This window comes from Opisthocomus hoazin, chromosome 7, assembly GCF_030867145.1.
Source record: "Opisthocomus hoazin isolate bOpiHoa1 chromosome 7, bOpiHoa1.hap1, whole genome shotgun sequence".
Lineage (NCBI taxonomy): Eukaryota > Metazoa > Chordata > Aves > Opisthocomiformes > Opisthocomidae > Opisthocomus > Opisthocomus hoazin.
The window spans coordinates 33,685,124-33,706,940 of record NC_134420.1 but is presented as its reverse complement, the minus strand read 5'-3'; the positions used below and the strand labels follow the sequence as shown (position 1 = coordinate 33,706,940).

The window sequence follows — 21,817 nt, the reverse complement described above, 5'->3', positions numbered from 1 at the left end:
GGAGATTGGTAACTGAAAGATTGTAGGTAAGGCGAAATTCAGAAAAAAAATTAAAGGCTGCAAATACATCAGTGTCTTCCTGCATGGTCACTGAGTGCCTGACAGTATTTACTCTGACTTTGCTCTGAAATGGTCCTGGTTAGCAGATCCCCAGTTCTCCCAAAATCAGAGAGAAACTCCCAGTGTTAGGTTAGCATTATGCCTGTTTGCAGAGAGGCACTTAATACGTGTATGCAAGATAAGCAAAAAAAGAACAAGAATCAGGTGGAAGCTTAGCACACTGGCTCATTTTAAGAGCTGTAACAAAATGATCATAAAGTTGCTACTTGTACATATTTTGTGTATAAAAAGTAGATCTCCCTAGCATTTATTTTTCCCAATACAGCCCCATTCTGAAAGAATTAAGTAATTACTTCTTTATATTGCGCTGCATCTACAGACAGGCCATGTGCAATGCAAACTCAGCAAGCTCAGCATTCAGTGGGGTTTTTTTTGTTCCTTATTATGTTACTTCACCTTTCATCCAAGCTTCTTAAAGAGCCTTATAGATACTAACATCCTAATACTAACCTTCAGTGAGGCCAAAAGTCTCTGTTGCTATTGACTCTAACCAAAGTGTTGCTAGGCCCTAATGAAGTCTCGTGGTGAGGAGGCTGCACTGCGTTTTACAGCTGAAAGGCTCAGAGGTAGAGTGATGAACTGGCTTATGAACACACAACGGTTCTGTGGTGAGGCCACAAACAAAAACAAGCACTCAAGGTGCTGGCCAGCAGACTTCGGAAAGAGCTCCAGTTCTAGCACCGCTCAGAACAGTACAATTGATTTAATACTCCACATATACTGACTTTAATTTTTCCAGTGCAGCTTATGACCCTAAGGTCCACTGACTATCAAGCTGGAAATGGGACAGGGGATCTTGTGAAAATACATATACTGATGAATCTGCCTGCCGTGTGTGGGACAGGTGGAGGGTATTCACTGACTGCGACGAAGCTGAAGAGATTCTCCTAGACTACTGGCAAGGGAATAAGCGTGGGTTTTGATCACCTCCTTTTTCTTTTCCTTTCTTGTTTTTTTTTCTTCCAGCTTAATTTAATTTTTAATGTGAGTGCCTATGTGCTCATTTATTGCTCGTCACTTATAAACATGGACCTGGCTCAGTTGAGTGTGATAGAGACATCAGGCCTGCAAAGTCGTACACAGACGAGAAGTTCCTGAAGTTACATCAATGATGTCTTCAATGATGTATCTCTAGAGCCAAATAAGCCAGGCAATGTTATTCTCTTCAATGGTTTTTTGTTCTAATAGGTGCAAAACCTAGAATCAAACCTGACTCAAGCTTATTTTCTTGATAAGTACTGTACAGTGAATTAAACCCCAGGCTAAATCACAGAAAGATTTGAGAATAAAGAGATTTCCAGATGACAGTAAGCAGAGTCCTTACTTTCAAAGGATTTTTTTATGTGTGTGTGCACATCCATAGAGTTTTAGTTCTACTTTACTGTAGTTCACAAATGATGAAGGAATTGGGAAACAAAGCAAAGATAGCAAGATATATTGTGCAATATTCCTGAGAAGGGTATCAGGCACCAAAAGTCCAACCCTAATCCCACCCCTTCATCAATAAAATTACTTACGAAAGCAAGTATGGGAATGGATTCACAAGTGAAAGCAATTAAATTACCAGCGACTAATGTGTTGTTGCTTTTCATCTGAGACATAGTAATTAACTAGGTATCCACTTTTTGCACACATTAATCACATAGCAGAAGGTGCTAGCTTAAGCCAGACGATAGCTCAGCTAATGAGAAGTAACTCACTAGCAGTGAGCTCAATCATTTGGATCAGGTGACTACAGCCAGGGATTCTGTCTAAAAAATGATTACCCAGAATCAGAAACCGTTTTAAAGCAAAGCCTTAAAAACCAGCCATGGTCTTGTTCTCACTTACTCAAAACTCCTCTGATTTTCTTTCACATTACAAACTGCAGCAACAGATCAAAAGCTCTGAGGAGCTTTGAGGAGTACTGCCTGAGCTAAGGTGTGCTCATAGGGGGTGTATTTAAACCAGTGCCTCTTGCCATTTCAACTCAGGGTCGCTTTCTAGTTTCATCAAAGGCCCTGTCTTCATCTACATCTGTCCTGAAATAGAAAGAGTATACAATTTTTTTAAATGCTTTAAAAAATTGATTAAGGAGAGATGCAGAAAGATCTGCACAGTTCAAATGACAGTTTCTCTGTACCTGAAAGCTGATTCATGTGAAGACAGGAGGCATACTGAGAATGAAGTCAATATTTCCAAATAACTTAGCTATGATCTTATTCTGAAATAATTTTTTTTCTTCTTAGCCTAATCAAGTTAATTTCAAACTATACCAAGCTATGCAGAATAAAGACCTGCTTTAAATATGGTACCATCGTTCACAGGAGCCTTCTTGCAAAATAAGTACTGTAAATTAAATAAATTCCATAGTATATCACACAGTAACTTTGTTCTGTAGACAAAACCTAAAAAGTTAAACAAATTGATTGAGTTTATATATTTAAAATAACTTCTGTGCCTTCTTGATTTTTAAGGCAGAGGCTCTAAACAGAGTTCTAGCTTGCCTTTTCCCCTCCCCACATAATCAAAAAAACTGGAAGTTTTCTTCCTCATGGTTTCAGTTTAATAATAAAAGAAATCTGCTTCTAGAGATATAACATCAAGAAATTGGGATTTTTTCTTTTCTGCATCATCTCCTAGAGCCACATGACTCAATCAGAATCTCAGTTTTCTAGCTCTCATGGCCGCAGAGAATATATTGAACAGAACACAAGTTCAGAAGGAGAAAATCTTGTCCCTGTATTTTAATCAGAAAACTCAGAATATAGATATTTTAAATAGCTTTCCTTGAAAATGGGACCCTTAAAGACATACAGACAAAACCCCAAACAAACAGAACCTTGTAGTTTTTCAATTTTCTGATTTCTAAGTGAAGATATTTTGATTATTTGGATCACGATCGTTAAAAACTTGGAGCTGGAACCAGTGCTTAAAAAAAAAGTGGCTTCTCTGTTCCTTGGTACCAAATCACAGCAACATATATCTCCTCAGCCTGTAGATAATATAGTATAATACTTAACCAGAGTTGAAGATGTGCATCTAGGTTTGGTAGCATTTTATCCCTATTTTTTATCATATCCACACTACTGGAAAGGCTGTGGAGAATGAAGAGTCGAGTGTACGCCTTGCTGTCAGGGTGGGGCATCATTTCTTTAAACAATTACAGTGAATTGGCTACAGTTGGGCATATATGCACTCCTAAAGGGATTTTTCCTAGCACATTTTGTCCAGCTCTTACCTGTTTCTTCTGGGCTTGATCCAAAACCAATAAAGTCCACTGGAGGTTTTCAATTCAATTTGAAAGGCTTTGAATCAGGCCATTTACTCTGTTTGCAAAAAAATTTGCAGAGCACAATGGAGACCATGGGAACCTGCATGCAGGCCTGAATGAAGTCAATGCACTTTGCGATAGAGAAAAAGGGGTGAGTTTGCTTTTTTTTTTCCCTTTTCTTTTTTTTTTTAAACTACTAGATTCTTTGTCTGAGACAGGGGGCCCGGTTTTCCTTTCCGACTCCTCCCTTTCTGTAGCTGTCGAAGCACAAGTCCAATGTTTGGGCGCCTGCGCAGCAGAACAGCAGCAAAGAGCCTCATCCTGCGGTTGTCAAGCACCTTAGAGGACTTGATGACAAATACACCCAGCCTATATCCAAAGCACACCCATGTGCCTGCCTTCACTCGCCCCCGCTGCCAGTGACCATCCCTGGTAGGCCTGGCCCGTCTCCGTGGTGGAGACCTGCTCTTGACCTGCCCTTGCTTCATCTCCCAAGTGTAAGGAATTGCTGCGCAGCCCCCTGCATTCACTGCTCAAAAGGCACCCAGTGGAGGATAGGCAGGCTCATGCAAGAAATCACAGCGTGATAATTGAATTTTAAAAATGGCTTTAAGGAGACAGGAAAAGAAAAGCAGCACTTGGACTGTGGTTTTTCTTGAAGGAAGAGGAAGGACATGCCTGGCTGGGCACATACCCACTTCTGCCCTGGTCATTGCTGGGGTGTGACGAGCAGTGGTGGGGGCTGGAAAGGCAGGTTGTGAAGTTGCTTCTGTGCTCATGGCTAGACCCTGCCCCGGAAAGGAACAATAAAAGAAAAACACATATATAACCCCTGGTGTGGTGAGGAACAGGCCAAGTACTGCTGAAATGCTTTCAAGGCTCTCTCACATGTGCGTGGCCAGGCAGAGATGTGCACAGTCATTTCTGCGGCCTCCTCGCCAGTGAACTAAGCACAGAGTTTTTTTCATTACGGTCTTCCAGGAAAAAATGTAGCTCAGACTGAATGAGAGGAAATGGCTAGTCTCTCTGGGCATGTTTACTCTGTTGCTAACACCAGAGATAAGCATGTTGGCTAACCCCAAACTGGGAAGTGTTGGGGCCCTTGATACTGAGACCCTCCAGCTGGCTGTAAGCACAGCTGAGGTTGGTACCAACACATCCGTATTGATGTGGCACAGCATTCAACCAAATAAGCTCTGAATTTGGGTGTAGCACTGGGAAATGGCTGCTGTTATGTTCCCAGAGTCGAGTGAATCAGCCTGCCCAGCCTGATGGGCTGTACAGCATGGGCATGCCCTTTGCTGGCAGCCCAAGAAGCAGGCTATGCTGCTGAGAGAGGTGCTGCAAACCACCCATCCAAAGTATTGCCAGTTCTCCCTAGTAACTGCATTTTATCTTTTCTTTGAGTTAGTTGGTGCTGTGGGGATAGAAGAAGCTGTTGCCTTTGCACAGTTTTTAGCAACTCTGACAGGTTTGCCCTTCCTACAGCCTTGGCTCATGGAGAGGCATGGCCAAAGACCACAACGAGCTACAAGAAGTGCTGCAAGGAGTCGTCAGAGGAAGCCTCCGAATGCAGGGAAAGGAAGAGCATTTGATCAAGTCTTTTCAGGAATCAATATGGCCCTTAAGATGAACAGTTAATGAATGAGCTGGGAGGTGGGCAGTGGAAGGTACAGATAGGAAAATACAGCATCAACTGATCAGATCTTGTAGATTTGGGGAGTCAGCATTCCTGCAGCCCTTCACAGAAATGTCTATGCACTGATCTTACAAAGTCTTCTGCAGGAACACCTAAAGCATGGGCCAAAATCCCACTGCTCACAGTAAATCTTGGTAGCCGTCTAGTGCCTCGTGACAATAAATGGTAGGAGATACAGAATAGGAAGGCAAATGAAGGAGTCTGACATGTTAACATACAGATTTCCTGATTTTGAGGGGTACCTCTCCTGAGACTTGGCCTCTGGCCACCGAAATGCATCATTCCTATCAGCTCAGAGAACTCAAGGAAGGATTATAGTTCTCAATATACAGACCCATCTGGCAGCATCCCTCAGTATTCACCTAATAATGGTATGAAATGGGTCCCTGCAACACGTTGTAGGCTTTGGATCTGGAAATTACTCTCTGCAGGAGCGTGAGAAGACAGAGCACCGAAGTTCAAATTCAGTCAAAACTCTGGGGTTTTACTTGGTTCAAATTCCACACGGAGGAGAAAAAAGCAAGGAGATGGCAAAAAAGGAAAAAACATTATATCACATAAATGATACCATTCTGTCTCAAGACCTGACATGTTATTGAAGCAACACATGGTTTTCAAAAACTAATTAGTCAAACTGGAAATGTTTTCCCATAAACTACTGACAAGCACTAGGTGCTTCTATTCAATGAGAGTTGTGCCTTGACAACAACATTTCAGGTGCTGGCCAGGCAGTATATATATAAAAAAAACCTACTAAAAAAACCCACCCACAACTCCAAACAAAACAACAAAAAGTCCCCTATGGGTCCCCGTACACAGGAGACAAGTTTGGGATTTTCCACTATTCCAAAACTCGAAACAACTTTTCCTATTTTTTTTGCTCAGCATCCCAAAACACAGGCACAAAAGTCTGAGAAATTTACAGCTGCAAACAGGGTTTTGTTTCTTTTATTATTCTGACTCTTTTTCCTTATGAAAACAAGCTCTACGAAAGAAAAAAGCAAACAGATTAAACTAATGAGAAGTCAGCTCAAGGTAATGTACATATTTCCACTGAACAGGCACCTGCTGCAGGGTATCTTGTCGCAAAGTGGGCATTGATGCATCCTTGCATTCAGAAGTAGCTGCCATCATGGCCCCAGCAAGGATCAGCACTGAGGCAGTGAAAAAGAAGGCCTGATGTAGCTTTTCAAATTGATGCTGCTTGTGGAGAGGAACAAACAGCTCGCCTCCAACTGAGGGGCTGACTCTCGTCATTTATTCATGGCCAGCCCCCTGCCTGGATGGAAATAAAAATGTTTCAAAGATGACTGTGTGGGGGAGCTGGAGGACAGCTTGGAGGCACACTGAGGTTAGCACATTAATTTTTTATCTCTGGAGACTGGGTATCCAATTATGCCTAGAGTACACAAACAACTTTGGCTGGTCTCTCCAGTAGAGGTTTATCCACATCATAAAATCTGCAATGGAACTGGGCACAACGGGCTGATGCCACGAAATAACGTACGTAGGTGGTTTTGCAGGTCAGATGTGCAAGCTAGCAGGGTGACAGGAGGGCATGGGGTTGCATTCCCATTAACAATGTGTATTGTGGGATGGACCAACCTGCACACGGCAGCTAGGCCAGCGCAGCCTGCACAACATGCTTTACTTAGGATTGTCATTGGCCAAAGTGCTGGTGGGCATAAGATCTGCTCAGTCGCTGTTTACTGCACAGCTGCCTGTAACCAACGTTTCACACAGCAAAATGCCACTGAAAACTCTTCTCCTTTAAAGGAGAGGAAGTTTTTCTCCATTTAGACACACTACCCTATTCTCCCAGGAATTAAGGAAGAGCATTTATACTAGTGAGCTCATTCACACACACATTTCAATAGATGGAAGTCTAATGTAATTCTTGTATCAGAAGTGTCTCAAAATTTGTGAGCACCAGCTGCCCCCAGAGCTGGCCTGTACCCACGGAGAGAGATGGAATAAAACAGCAGGTGTTTTGTGGCAGGCTTGGATGCATCCTGGGCTCACAAATCTCACACTCTCAGTGACAACTTGTGGAGGAGAAGCCAGCAGATAATAAGGCTGGGAATGGTGTGGGATCATTTCTTTTTATCAGTGGAGCTGGGGAAGGGGGGAGTTCACTTTTTTAAGGGTTTTCTATAACTTCCTTTTCACAGTTCCCTACTCAGATAAAAAAAGTCAGAGAGCAGGTCAAAAATAAATGTGTGTGTAGGCAGAGGTAAGATTAGGCACTGAGGAAGGGCTATTCATTTGTGTCAAAGGGCTAGAAAAGACACATAAACAAAGCATCTAAAGCTCAAACAAAGCACAGGCTAAGATGTTCTGGGAAAGGCAAAGGCTAGAGTAGACTGTTGAACTATCATCCACTTTTTAAAGGGTAATCTATAGGTCAGGAAGAAGGACAGAAGGAGAGAGAGATGTAAATAAACAAACCTTCTACAACAGTCAAGGACAGCAAAATATGCCAAGGCGGCGAGACTTGGGGCTTGGGCCAGTCCCCATTCTTTGATACACATCTATTCAGTGGTTCTCTGTTTCAGGTAGCTTCCTCCTATCTACATCTCTTTTCCAGTCCCTGGACAATTTACTGAACTACCAAAATTGGTCCATGCATGAGTAGAAGAGTAAAGATAAAGGGGCCTGACTGTGCAGACAAGAGGCCATCAGCTCTTGAGCTGGCACCAGTCAGGGCATCAGTAGCTGAATCCCACAGAAGCCCAGCTCCAGAAAGCTCCTCCTGCATCAGCACGGCTGCTGTTACTGCAAGTGCTGTGGGAGTGGAGGCTGCAGAGGAGACGTGGCTACAAAGGAAGGAAGTTTGTACTGCAGCCGCCTGCCTGAACTTTGCTGACCCAGTGCTCACCTCCCACAGCATGGCAAATTCCAAATGGCTGGTTTGAATTTGCCTTGCCTTTTCTAAATCAGGCTGCTCATATCTCTCTGACACACTGCTAAGCAAATAACCAGACCCTGCTCTATACCCTATCTCTGGTCCTCCTGTTCAGTAGGTTGCAGATTAGCTGTTTGGATTAACATCCCCCCCCGCCTTCCCTCCCTCCTCCCTGCCCCCCAAGACCATGCAGAGAGGATTCTTGAAGCCCGAGCCCTGCGACACTGCAGACCTGTCAAATCTAATTCATAACACATGCCTAGCAGTTCTTAGGGGAGAGGAAGGATCTGATGCCCTGGCTCCCCACCATCCCCCTGTACAAAGGGACCATTTAATGACTGCACATTAGCAATGTGGACAATTAGCATTCACATGGAAGATAAATGGCAGCATAAATTAAATATCACCAAGTGAAAGAGCAGAGATGCAAGATCTGAACTCAAGACTGTAAACAAACAAACAGGCAAAAAGGAACAAACAGCCACTGTGACAGCTAAACCACATGGGAGAGTTACCTTCCGGCATCTGGGACTTTCCCCGGGGGTGATCTTCACATTCGCGTGGCTGTTGCCCATACCTCACTGGCTCCTGGCTGGTTGTCAAGCAGATTCTTTTTGCTCAGGAATCTGGACCTGAGATTGGTTTACCCCACTGGCTCTAAACTTCTGGCTGTTTGGGGATCTGTGCATCACGGCTTCCTGCTGCCACATGCATCACACAGGAGCTCAAGGGGAACACAAGCCCGAGCAGCTCCCACTCTACGCTCTCCCATAGTGTTGAACACGCCATTCTTTCCATGGGCCAAGACTGGCTGCTCCTAACTTTCCAGAGCTTTTCTAGCTCCTTCTCTTGCTAACTTCTATCATTTCCTAAGCACCAGAAACACAAGGACTGAGACTGTCCTTGGCCTCTATGACAAGCTGAAGGGCAAGGGACACTACCCGCCTTTGTTTGCGCATCTGTGCAAGGCCAATGCCAATATTCATTCAATACAGATTTGCAATATGCATCTCAGATACGCAACTACTACTGACTACTGCAGGCAGGCACAGGAGGAAAAAAACAACAGGGGAGATGTAAATGCTAAGTAAATAAAAGCTACTGGCTGAACACTGACATTTGCCAGCTTGCCCAAGCAGTCGCTCTTAGTGCATTGACAGCTCAAGTTTATCAGCAGCTGGAGGAGTCAAAATTACTTTTGCTGTGAACCTAAAAAACATGTGAATAACTAAAAGGTAAAGCATAAAAGTGACAGAAACATAGGGACTGCCAAATGGGATCACACTAAACGGCCATTCAGGCTCACACCATGGTTAGTAGCAGATGCTTTGGAGGAAGGAAACCCCCTCCCTCACCTCCCTGGGGACAATTATCAATTATCCTGCTTAGAAGGAAAATGTTTTTATACTTCTATATTTCTTCCAGTTCTTCTTAATGTATTAGAAAGTGTTTGCCTGGGTATTTTTCCCCATAAGCATTTTATTGCTTTGTCCACATTGTTCATTACTTTGAACTAAAATGACGCAGTTCACATGGTGATCTGAAAGGACTTTTTGAAAGTGAACAAAGCTATCTACACAAATCCCAAGGTGAAAGCAAACATCACATAGCATTACACACAGGAAAACTGAGAAACAGCGGCTTAGAGACTTGCAAAAATCAGCAATAAAACACAGTCTCCTTGACTCCCAGTTCTGTGCCTATGAAGCAGAGGAAGGACAGTCAAACGGGGCGATCCGGACCACCAAGATTTCTTTCAGCCCTGTACTGGTGTGGGGAATCTAGGCACATAACTCTTCTCTCCTCTCATGTTCCAGCTCTCCTCCTTGCAGATCAGTACTGATACTTTTTCACAGATTTTCCCAAACTGTAACTAAGCAGTGGCTTTTGGTAAAGTTGAGAGTAAGCCATTTGGGGAGGAGATAGAGGGATAAGGGGGATAGGTGCTGTGAATTTCATACCTAGAAAACTCAGACATGGACAAATGTCTCTTATTCAAAAGCAAAACAAAGGCAGCCCCCTCAAACTACTGGATGTATATTTCCTCAACGTCTCTGCCAGCAGCCACCCGGAGGCTGCTTGATGATGGGCAGGCTGGGCTTCTCTTCTCCCCCCCCCCCACCTCCTTTCTACCTCCTCCCCACAGGAGCAGTAATGGAAAAGTGACTTGCTGCAGAGATAATGCCAGGTTTGAAATGAATTTCTGACTAGCTGAGCCAGCACCCGTGTGAGCTGTGGCTGATTAGCTCCAAGCATCCAGGTCCCAATCACTCACAACGGAGCCAGGCAATCATGCCAGCCTCCACAAGGCAAAGACAGGGTGGAGGCAACATCCCTGAAAGGGATCTCAAAGGCAAAGGGAAAATACTACTCACGTTTGTGGTTTTCATTTCTGTGGACAGGGGAAGAGAGAGTCTCCTGCTCACGGGCTTCATCGCCCTCTTCGCTGGCGAGGTGGGTGTGAGCATAGTGGTAGCTCAGCCCAGGCCTGTTCTTGTAACGCTTGCCACAGACTGGGAAGAAAGCAAATACGAGGGAGGGGAAGAGAGAATGGAAACATCAGCGTGATCTGCAGCAATGGCAGCATCCTCTCAAACAACGCTCCCTTCTCCCCCGAGAGCTGCACCACACATGCCACGCGCCTGCCCGAAATTCTTCCTTTGGTGAAGGGCAACAGCAGGGCAGCCCTGCAGCTGCAGGTCTCCAGGCAAGCTTTCCTCCCATCATGCTGCCAGCAGTCATTCCTACAGGCCTAGGCAGATGCACGTTCAGTCTCTGCAGCTCATACAGCCCTAATCCTCTCTGCTAGGATTACTAACAAGATTGCACACAAAATTAAATGAAATGCCAGTTCTGGTGTTGGTGCTGCACAATGCACAGCAATGGGAACTGGACTGAGAAGAAGGGACATTCTTTTCCTAATTACTGATCTCTGAGAATAGGAAACAGTTGTTTTTTTGTTTAAAAAAGGCTTTCTGTGAAAAGGTAATAAATACCTTTATTTGCAGATTCCTAGTCAAGACAAGGAGATGGAAATCATCTGCAGTTTCTTGCTAGAAAAAATTGTAGTAGTGATACAGATTTGCCCAGGTGAACCTCATACTCAGCATCCCAGTAAATAACACAGTGTGTGACAGAGAATCCTCCTTCTGAACTTTTATTTTAGGACTAAGTCAACAGATACTAAGAACAGGATCAAACAATTCAGGGTGATGAAATATCTACATTTTCACAGGGAACTCACCACAAGGGCAAACTTCATCACAAGTTTCATTACGTACAAATTCAGCCTCTATAAAATTTTAAATTCATGTTACTGTCTCTAAAAGTTATCTCCTTTCATCTTCAAAGCAGTCTCTGAACATCCGTCTTCTTTTATACAGCTATTTCGTCTACCAAATACAATTATTGCAAATTGAAAAGATTAGTAAACAAAGGCAAAGAAGCTTAGTGCCAATTTTTACTCCCAGCCACATTTTCAGTGGCTTTATTACCTTCATGAACCTCAAGGATTTCACACAGGAATAAATGTCATGCCCAGGAGTCTGTCCAGCATAGCTTGCTTAGGAAGGTGAAGGGAGAGAACAGAGTCTCTAGTTCTCTGTCTTGTCTTTAGATCCTTCAAAAAAATCTCCAAAAGGGAAGTCACTGTCCACTCCTAAAAACTTCACTCAGCCCCAACACTGAAAATGTATCTGGCGATGTATATAGATACCTACTTCCCATTTCTCAGACACCTGAGTCTGGGAATGTCATAAGGCTCCATAAACCAAAAAATGAAAAAAAGAAAAGACCTGCCTGAATTACTCAATGACTCAAACATATATGTAAAACTTCCATTATTATACTTTTCTGCTACTACTCATAAAAAGCACATTCTGGTCCACATTCTGGAACAGAGGATAGAAAATTTTAAATCAAAACCCAATGTGGTAACACAGTTCTTCTCCATCTCTTCTAACTGATTTGCAAACTCCCTCAATGAAAACACTTTGCCTTATTAGAAATGTGCAAAACAACCTCATGATATGAATGAGTGATCTGGAATATTACATACTTTTATCTCAGTTTTCTCCATTCTGCAAGATGAAGGTCATGTAGTCATCATAACAGGACAAAAGATTTTTCCTAATCTAATGTGTATTTAGCTAGAGGTTTTTTAATTCTTTGAAATCATTTGATTCAGAAATTAGAATTTCAGTAGGAGGGAGGTGGGAAAGTTGGGTGAGAAATAAAATGCCCAGGCACATATGCACATCCATTCTTTCAAGCATCTGCCCTTGTCTCATATGTAAGCCTAACTCTGCTGCCAGACCCTTTGAACAACCACACTGCTCTTAGATGCATGCTCTCCATAAAAAGCCAGTTCGGACTGCCGCCTTCTAGTACCAGCTGTGTATTCTTCTAATGTATTCTAGAGAGAGAAACTCCTCCTCCTCCTCTGGGGTCCTACAGAGCAAAGGACAAGCAGTGGAACAGATGCTGGCAGGGAGTCAAACAGCAAGACATCCACAGTTCTGTATGACTTTGTCTCCACTTTTTGAATATTGGAAAAAGTGTTAACACAAAAGCAACCACCAAACCAGAGACAGCTATAAAATGCTCACTGTTTAAATTATTTCAGAAACATAACCCCCTCTAATTACACAAATGTTACAGAATGGGGAAAGAGATTTACATTTCTAGCAGATTACTTGAGTATCATACTAAGTATCCTACTTTAGCCCCCCTACTTTTGTGCGTTTGAAGATGAAAGTTAAAAAATAATTCTGCTATGAATTACCAATACTGCTCAAAAACTTCTGTCTACTCAAATTATTTTCAGAGCACTATCAGCTGACCAGTGCTGTACTGACATCAGAGGAGGCACTTGGAGCTAATAGCTGTGTGATATCTACTATCCAACTATACCTTGCTCTTATACAGCTTGATTCTGCATTACTGCTAACCTAGCTGCAAAATCAGATAGGCTCTAAATCTCAGTCCCATTTACCTACTTGAGTGAGTTTAAAATTTCAAAGCAAAAATATCCTAAAAATTCTACTCTACTTCATTTCATTCAGCTCTACCTGAAAACATGCCGATGATTCTAGCTCTACAGTTGTTACCTTACAAGAGCACCATGTTCTTGAATATAGGTCTCATGCGTCTTCCCATGGCTGCAGCCTTGCCTCCATTCCCTACAGGATCCTGCAGGGATTTTAGGATGGCCTAGAAAATCAGATTGGTCTGCAGACTTTCTCTTCTCCAGCAAAAAAGTAGCAGCTCACCAGGAAAAAACAACAAGTATCGATATAAGCTGAGGCAGTAGTAATTCTGCAGCTGAGCCCTTCCAACTGCCTAAACTCTTTCAGATGGCCTTCAAAGGCAGCAGCAATTTGAGACATGCCTAGCTAAAAACAAATTTGGAGGACTTTATAACCAGAGCTGAGGCAAAGGAGTTCTGTTTACACAGTCCCAGCAGATCCTTTGTAGGATCAAAGATTTGCAGCTTCCAGCAGCTTTTCTTCTTGGTGTCTAGTCTTTTCCACCTTTAAAAATCATGTTCTGTCATGGAAAATGTCCAAGGTGATGCCATGAGCTGAAACTGCAGAGATTTCCTATTCCCCAAGCAAATTAGACTTCTGCAGGGGAAAAAGGGTATCATGATCTTAGTCAGGCAAAAGAACCATTTAGTTCAGTGAGACTTTGCTAGAATGAAAGCTGAGTCAGAACTTCATGGTTTCTCCAACAGACTGAATCTTCTTGAATTCACCCTAATCTCTCATTTTCCAGATAGAGCACATTTTATTAATCTACCATATCACTGCGTTAAGAAGCAGTTTCTATAAAAGGGCGATCATTAATAAACACTTAGCTCTTATATAACTCTCCCCACTGCAAGACCGGCTTTTCAAACATTAATTAATCTTCCTCCACATTACTGAGTGGGAAACACTATTCTCATTTCACTTCCGAAAAAACAGAACCACGGAGGGGTTAAGCGGCTTGCCCACACAGCGATCTTTTGTCATTACCAGGACTGGAGTTCATGAGTTCCAGCATCCAGACCAGTGCTCACACCATATCTTTCTCCGAGCTGACAAAAGCATGAGAACTGGTTCCCCCACTCTGAAATGTATGCTGGTGATTATGTTTGTAACACTATGCAGCTCACACATAGCAAGCAAGACTGTGCCCTTCATAAACTTTTCCAGGCAGCCTTGCCTTTCTTTCAGCAGCATTGACTTTTTTTATCTTTAATTTTCCTTGCTGGATAGGCTCATCATCCTTGCATGTGGTAGATTTCATCCTGAATCTCAACACTGGGAAGCTGATCTTTAATTAGGTAGCCAAGCCCAATGAAAACAGTGGGAGTTTGTAGAACGTAACCCACTCCAATTCCTCCTGTATTCAAAGTTTTTATTTTGCTATAACCTGATGTGAATGCCATCTTAGCAACAAGCCAGGTAAGTAAGCAGTAATACAGCAGTGCAGATCAAACGCCGCAAATGGGGAAGAGGGAAAGATTTTATTAGGCCACCAGACACTCTCCTATGATGAACCTTACTTTCATTCCAATTTGAAGGCTGAAATGAAGACATTACACAACTGTGTTATGGGGGAAAAACATAATTTGCAGACAGTTTAATCATAAGCATTGAGTGTTTCATGAAAAAGAGCTCTGTTCTAAGTCCTGGCCTGTAACAGGCTGCAACACTTTGGATAAGCAAATTCTCACTCTGTTTACATTTCTCAATGAGTAAAATTAATATAAAATACTTCCCCTGCTTTAAAAAGGGATTTGAAATCTATGACTTGAAAGACTTCCTCATCAAATATTTAATGGCTGTGTTGCTGTCATTTTGAAATTGTTACACATTTGGTCCTTGGCAGGCTGTGAGCTATGTTCCAGCCAGCTCTCCACATACATTTTGCACAATCTGTCACCAGTACAAGACAGAAGGAAACAATCCATGTTTTTAGAGGAAACAGGAAATTGGGGGTGTAGATGTCTTCTTTTTTTTTATCACTGAATCTTGCCCCCCTCATTGTCTTTCTGTGCTTTTCTTCTTTGCCTCCTGTTCTTTCTTCTCAGCTGAGCTGTGTCAAACGCTAGATCTTAAGTTAACCACTGGCAGGCAGTTCTTCCTCAAAGTTATCTTCCTGTTCCACCATTTGCTCCACTCCAAAGAAAACATTCCCTGTTTTGCACTGGTTAGGTAGTATAATCTCCCCTGTTACAATTATGTCCACCCTCTGGCACATCTAGAGATCTCAAATGCTAACAGTGTATTTTGACCTCCACTGATGGAAAGGCATTACATTTGCCCCTCTTTGATCAGTACTGTCATGTTATACACCTGTAGTATTAGAGCAGCTGTTTAGTAACCCATTTCATTGGGGATTTTTTGTAGGTACTAAATAGTCCTTGTTTCAGAGCCCCCAGAGGACAAGTCCAAGAATCTAACTGCTGTATTAATATCACAGGAATGGTGAACTCCAGCACAAAACATGCACAGGTCAACAATATATATGTCCACATTTCAATAAATGAATTGCTAGCAGGAGCAAAGGAGAAAACAGGTAGCCTATATGAGTAGAAAACATTCAACTATCAGTCAACTCTGTTCCTCTCTCACCAAGTGCTCTACTCCAGATCTGTGTTATTCAATTTTTTTTTTTTCAGAAAGCATCCTTGCCTTTCTAATCTTAGCTTTTCTACCAATAATGTAGTCAACAAATACCAAGTACAGCAGCTAGGGTGGGAGAGTTGTTTGTTGGGTTCATCTGAACAATCATCTTATTCTAAATCTTCTTGCTAATTAACTACTTAGGGATTCACTAGAAAGGATAATACCAGGAGATGATTTAGGGCTTAAACTGCTAATAGTTTGAAGGGAAGCTGAAGTCATGATGGAGATTTATGAGAAGCATGTAAAAACATAATGCTATAATCAAAGCATTTTCAAATCAGCTTGTCATTGTGATATTTAACCAAAGGTCTGTCCTAAGAAGCAGTAGTTAGTAGTGTTGGACCCATTCATGCTATCTGTAAGAATTAAGACAACAGACTAAGTCTCTGAGAGCTGTTAAAACACAAGCTATTTCATGATTTATCTTGTAGGCCTTTTGTATCCCAGCAAACCTTCCAGAGAATCAATGAGATTTTCGTTCAAATTAGTATGACAGGATCAGGCCCATTTCAAAGAGATGAGAAAGAAGGCAGATGAAGTTACAAGGTAATTACTAGAGTAGTCACTTTGTGAATATATACAATAAAACAGTTCCTAAAGAACAGGTCTCAAGGAACTGCATTTGGCAAGTCATGCTAGAACAATGTAACTTTGAACTAAGATTTGCTAAGGAAACTAAAAGAGATTCTCAGTACCCATTGAACTCAGTGAAATCTGTTCATCTTAAATCACTTAAACTACCTCATGACTCCAGCTGTTGGCAGAACCTACAGTATGTTTAGTGGAGAAAGGGAATAGGGAAGAAAAAAAATTAACCTTAAAATGATGAAATTTCAATGCCCTGCTGCATGATGAACTTACAGAAAAAGCAGGACAACCTTTCACGCTATAGTGATTTGGATGTAGGGCCAAGCATTTTTAAAAACAAAACCATGTTCTGAATAACTATTAGTAGTTCAAAGTCAAGTCTAAAGTGTCCACTCAGGGCCCAAGACTTGTATGATCTGTAGGCACAATGCAAGCAGGTAAGCACTTAGTGGGATATTCAGGCAAAACAGTTTAGGAGCCTACCTTCAGCTGACATCAGTGAGAATTAGGAGCCTAACTTTTTTGAAAACCTCACAAGGCACCTTTCTGCATCTTCAAGCACCTGAAAGAGTCAGTTCTGGGCCCAGCGCTTGCCTCTATTTTTATCATAAATTTGGAGGGTGGAATACAGAGTGAAAGACTCAAACATGAACTGATTGTTGGCAAAAATATTGGGCTAATAATAAAAATATATCATATGAACTTTATTAATCAAATAATTCTTTCAAGCAGTAACATAATTAGTAAATATTAATATGACATCTAGTATAAATAAATAAAACATAGTATAAACACAACAAAGAAGTATAATGAGAAAACTAAAGATGATAGATAATCCGCCCGAGTAGAAACAGGTTGAGCAGAGAAGGAACAAGAAGATATAGCAAATGGTGTATTAAATACAAACTCACATGGTGGATAAGGATGAAAACTCCTTTGCCACTTAAACATGACAGCACTGGAGAGGAGCATCTTGCACTGCGAAAGCGTTACTAAACAACCTATTAGGTAAGCCATCTCTGTACCTCTCACAGATACAGAACAGAGAAAGTTGCATAAGTCCAAGTTCTATAAGTAAATGTAAGTCACATGTAAACGTATCAACCATTCATCTTCTGAACTGCTTCTATCCTCAGCACATTCTACTTAGTTCTGCCCACTGTGACTTGAATATGACCCTTTGGAGATTTTTCAGAGAAAAGAAACAAGCTTAGTAAAAGAGCTGAAGAAAACACAGCTGAAAGAAGCCTCAGTAACTGCTTACAGACAGCAGAGAAAATTCAGGTTAAATAACTAGAGAAATATGAAAATGAAGTTTTTAACAAAAGAAACAGCTTCTACAAAACACTACAGGATCAGTGTCTCTGGGTATATGCAAGGTTGCATTAGTCACTGATCCAGTAGAGATCATAGGGAGGTTTCAGTCAATTCTCATTTTGCACAAGGAATGGATCTGAATGCATACCTCAGTCCCAGAGGGACTGCGAATAAAGGATACGCGACAAACGTAAGTTGTTATGCTAAAACAGCAGTTTATACAAGAATAAAACTAAAAGGAGACAAGGGCATATTGGTAAAAGGAAAAGCAAGAAACAACTCTTTCAGACATGGGCAAGGGAAATCTTCTGTAGAGAGAGGGACAGAAAACAAAGGTGGAAGTATGTAGGTAATCAGCCTCCAAGGGAACATGAGAAAAATGAAAGCAGACAAATGGACAGCAGGCAAGTTAGTAACTTGGAGAGATTCAGCACAAACTAACCACTCTGGCTAAAGGAATTCGACATCTGGAGTCATGAACCTCAGGTGCTACCACTGATTGCAACTTTTAAACCAGAACACAAGTTTCTAGATAAAACTTCAGATGAGCTTTTTCTTTAAAAAAAGTAAATAATACATAATAAACAATATGAAAATACTAGAACAATTTTTAAGAAGACTGCTGTGGTATAACTGATGGTTCCCTAGCTGATCATTTGACAACATGACATCAATTCTTATTATATACACAGGTATTCATACATTCATTCACTCTGTCTCTCCGTTAAAAAGCACATGCCCAGTTTCTCGTGAACAGCTGTGGTGCAGTACCTTCCACTTCCTTTTCCTGACATTATAGACTTTGCTTTGTTCCTCAAGCCCTACTTTCCACTATCCTTTAAGGCTCCTGCTCTATCCCTAGCCAGGTATTCAAGCTATGTTTGGGTCTGGTCTCATACAGCAGCTGACTCATTCTGCTACATTACCATTTCCAGCATCCCACACCAGCCTGCCCTGCCGCTGCCATTATCCAAGCATTTATCCCACAAGAGCTCAAGGCACAACACTACCCAATGCAACTGGTTGAAAATCTGACCAACTAGTCTTCCACTTGCGGGTTTGATGACACAAGGCATTTCATGACTATGTAAGCAACTTTGTCGGTGCTTTGAATGGCCATACATTTTATTCAGAATTTCTGACACAGTATATGCTCTACAAAATCAGCAGAAATATTTCAGCATATTTCATTCCACAAAACAAGCAACTAACCCCCTTCTCTTAAAAAAACAGGATGACAAACCATTTTGAGCTTTGAAAACCTTCCTCCACATAGAAATTCCGTATTTCCAGTCAGGTTTTATATTGGGACCAGGTTTAATATCAGTAAATGCCTCTTCCAAAACAGGCAGGCCTTTTGAGAAATAACATTGCTATCTTCCAACACAAGGGGCAGTGTCAGCTGGGTACCACTCCTGCATTGTCTGACACATAGACCAAGTTTTTTATTACTGATGAAACCTGGTGATAAACTCTTGTTTCCCATAAATATGCATGTGTAACTATGAAAAAAGAACCGAGTAGTTCTTCACCACAAATCATTTTTTGTGCCCATGTAGTTAAACAACAAAATTAATTTGGTTGAGACATGCTTATGCTTTCTTCTTTGTGGTCACTTTCCAAACTTAAATTTCATAACACTTGCAGAAAAAGCAACCTGGAGGTAATCAAAGAATATACAGAAAAAGTAAAGTGTCAACCCATTAAGGTAATTATTTATACCAATAATGTGATTGTAGAAATCATGTTTTCCCAAACAGGAAAAAGCTTCACTATTTTTGACCTGCATGTTTCTATACAGAATAAAACTGCCTGCCCGGAACATCTGCACACGGAGTGCTGCAAACCAATTTCTAACCTACCATGATTAGATTGAGATTTATCTGCAAAAATATTTAGCAAATAATTTCAAAGATAAAATTGATTCAACAAATCCATTATTGCATTACTGATCACCCAAGAAGGAAAGAGGCCTCAACTTAAGCCAATTATTCACAATGAATTGTATGTAATATTTCTACAGAAAGTTAACAAGGGCAGGATCTTACTTCAGTGAGATGGCATTACAATTAGGACAGTTCTTCCTTCTGCTCCACAGCCAGGTAAAAGAGTTCTGCTACCACATAACCCTTTTCTCAGCTATCTACAGTGGAAAAGGAGAAGTCACTGTGCAAAGTCTGGATTCCAAAACTTCTTATGACTCACCCTATAAGTATAAGTTTTTTAAAAATGAAAGGTATCAGCCAAATGAAATAGGAAACTTTATATTTCCAAAACCAAAGAGGAAATTTATGCTCCAAAATGTAAGCCAAGACAAAATTCCATCAGTACAACAAAGTACCAGAGCCTTGACTTCAGCCCAGATTTTTGCTGCTTGCTTTGATATCTCGGGTGTTTTATCTACTCTGTGCAAGTCACTACTACATGTGTTGTGAGTTCTCTGTAAGATCACAAAGCAAAGCCAGATCAGACAACAAAGTCATTATGTTCAAAATTACTAGCACTGACGAGTGTCCTTGGATTTAGAAGGATGTTCCAGAAAAGAGACAAAGACAGTTGCGGATTTCAGCAAGATAGATACTGGGTTCCCAGAGAAGTCTTAGAAGACACATTCTAGTTCTTCCAACAAAAAAGGAAAGCTATTTAACCACAGCAGAAATCTCCTGTCTCTTCATATCCTTCCTCCTTGATCATGTGTTCGGACACTCTCACTCATGTGCAAGTCTTTCCATTTCTACTCATTGCCCTTAGAATTTTCACCTTGCTGAAGCAAAATACCCAACTTGTCCATCATGGTATTGTGCAGGTCACCTGGTCTCACCATAGAAGAATATGATCTGATCACATGGAATACAGTTCTTATTTACTGTGCATGCTCCTTATTTCTTCATGTTTTTAAAAATAAGCAGAAAATATCCCCATAGACTGACATAGTAACGGTTGGTCTTTTAAGGTCAGTAACGTAGCAAGATAGGTAAATTGTGGAGAAAGGGGGATTCTAATTGTCCTCAAAACCACCGAACATTTTTGGATCTTTTGTTAACCTAACTTTTGTTAGGTTATTGTCTCATATGATAGAAGGCAGTCAGTAGCACAAATTGTTATGGCATATACACTCTCCAGTAAGCCTTCAGATGGTAGACCTCAAAAGCATGTGGGTAAGAGAAGTGCCATTCACAGAAATGACACAGTGAAGCAAAAAAGAATATCAAAAGAAGAAGAAAAGCACCAAGGACTAGACCACAAAAAAAAAAAAAATACATTGTGTATCAAATACTGGACTCCTTCCTCATACTAGGACTCTGGTATCCTTCTTTGGTTTGGGCATTGGGCTCTGGTATAATTTTTCAGCTGGGGCAATGCCTTACTTCACCTGCAGTCCCACTGCGAGATGTCAAACATCATGGACATATTCAAAGGGAATGTGTATCAAAACAAAGCATTTCAGTTGCGTTTGTTTCTTAGGAAGGCTAAACTCCCAATGATACCACAAGAGTACCTTCTGAGTGAGGGATGAGAATAAGACCTTCAAAGATTAGCCCAGTGAGATTTTAAAAGGACTGAAGGAAAGAGAATCACCAAATATATGAAGAGATACAACAAGGGTGAAGTACCTTTGTCGGAGATTTTTGAGTTATGCTTTTGTTTGTAACTATCTGAAACAGAGAAAGAAATAGAGGGTGAAACTTACATGGGGGAAAGGAAGACAAAAGGCAGAGAAGCCAGAAAAAGAGAAGGAGAAAGAGAAAAAAAATATAAGAGATGATTTTTTATAGGGCAAAGGGAAGTGAAGTCTTGCTGACGACTTGATTTTATTTCCTTCATGCAAAAACACCAAGAGCAGCAGAAGCAGCAGGTGGCAAACATGCAAGTCAGAGAGCGGCAGAATATTTTGCTGGAAGGGAAAAGATGAAGCCCTGAGTGCACTGAGCTGGTAGGACCAGGCTGGAAGCAGAATCAGCTGTCTGGGTGCTACTTACTGTCACAAACATAGGGTTTGTCATGATCGTCCTGGGAGGCAGCATCATTCCGTCTCCTGCCACCTCCAGATCCCCGAGCCTGCAAGGACAAGAGGAATGTTAACATTATTCCATCGCCCCTCAGGTCTCCTTGTGCCCCTCACCCTCCTATGAAAAATACGCTGTATAAACTAAATAAATAGTCAGCTTCCATACAGGTTTGTCAAGGGTGTGCTTGACCCTTCGTCTTCCTAAGATATGCACTATGTTGTAGGACCTTGTAATGCAGCAGAGATACCC

At 41.5% G+C, this 21,817-nt stretch overlaps 1 protein-coding gene across 9 annotated transcripts in view; it reads right to left on the bottom strand.

Annotated features, from left to right (window-relative positions):
- DPF3 (double PHD fingers 3) overlaps positions 1–21,817 on the bottom strand; it is a 191,656-nt gene that overhangs the window by 61,967 nt on the left and 107,872 nt on the right. For 5 of the 9 annotated variants that reach the window (XR_012764520.1, XR_012764521.1, XM_075426127.1 and 2 more), the window contains 3 exons: positions 21,539–21,617; positions 21,173–21,214; positions 10,353–10,490 (listed from right to left, as the gene is read on the bottom strand). Coding sequence is in view for 5 of the 9 variants with exons in the window: in XM_075426127.1 (XP_075282242.1) it covers positions 10,353–10,490; positions 21,173–21,214; positions 21,539–21,617 (259 nt within the window). In the remaining 4 variants the exon portion in view is untranslated. The remainder of the gene's footprint in view (positions 1–10,352; positions 10,491–21,172; positions 21,215–21,538; positions 21,618–21,817) is intronic. The other 4 variants (XR_012764522.1, XR_012764523.1, XM_075426129.1 and 1 more) reach the window with 1 other exon arrangement.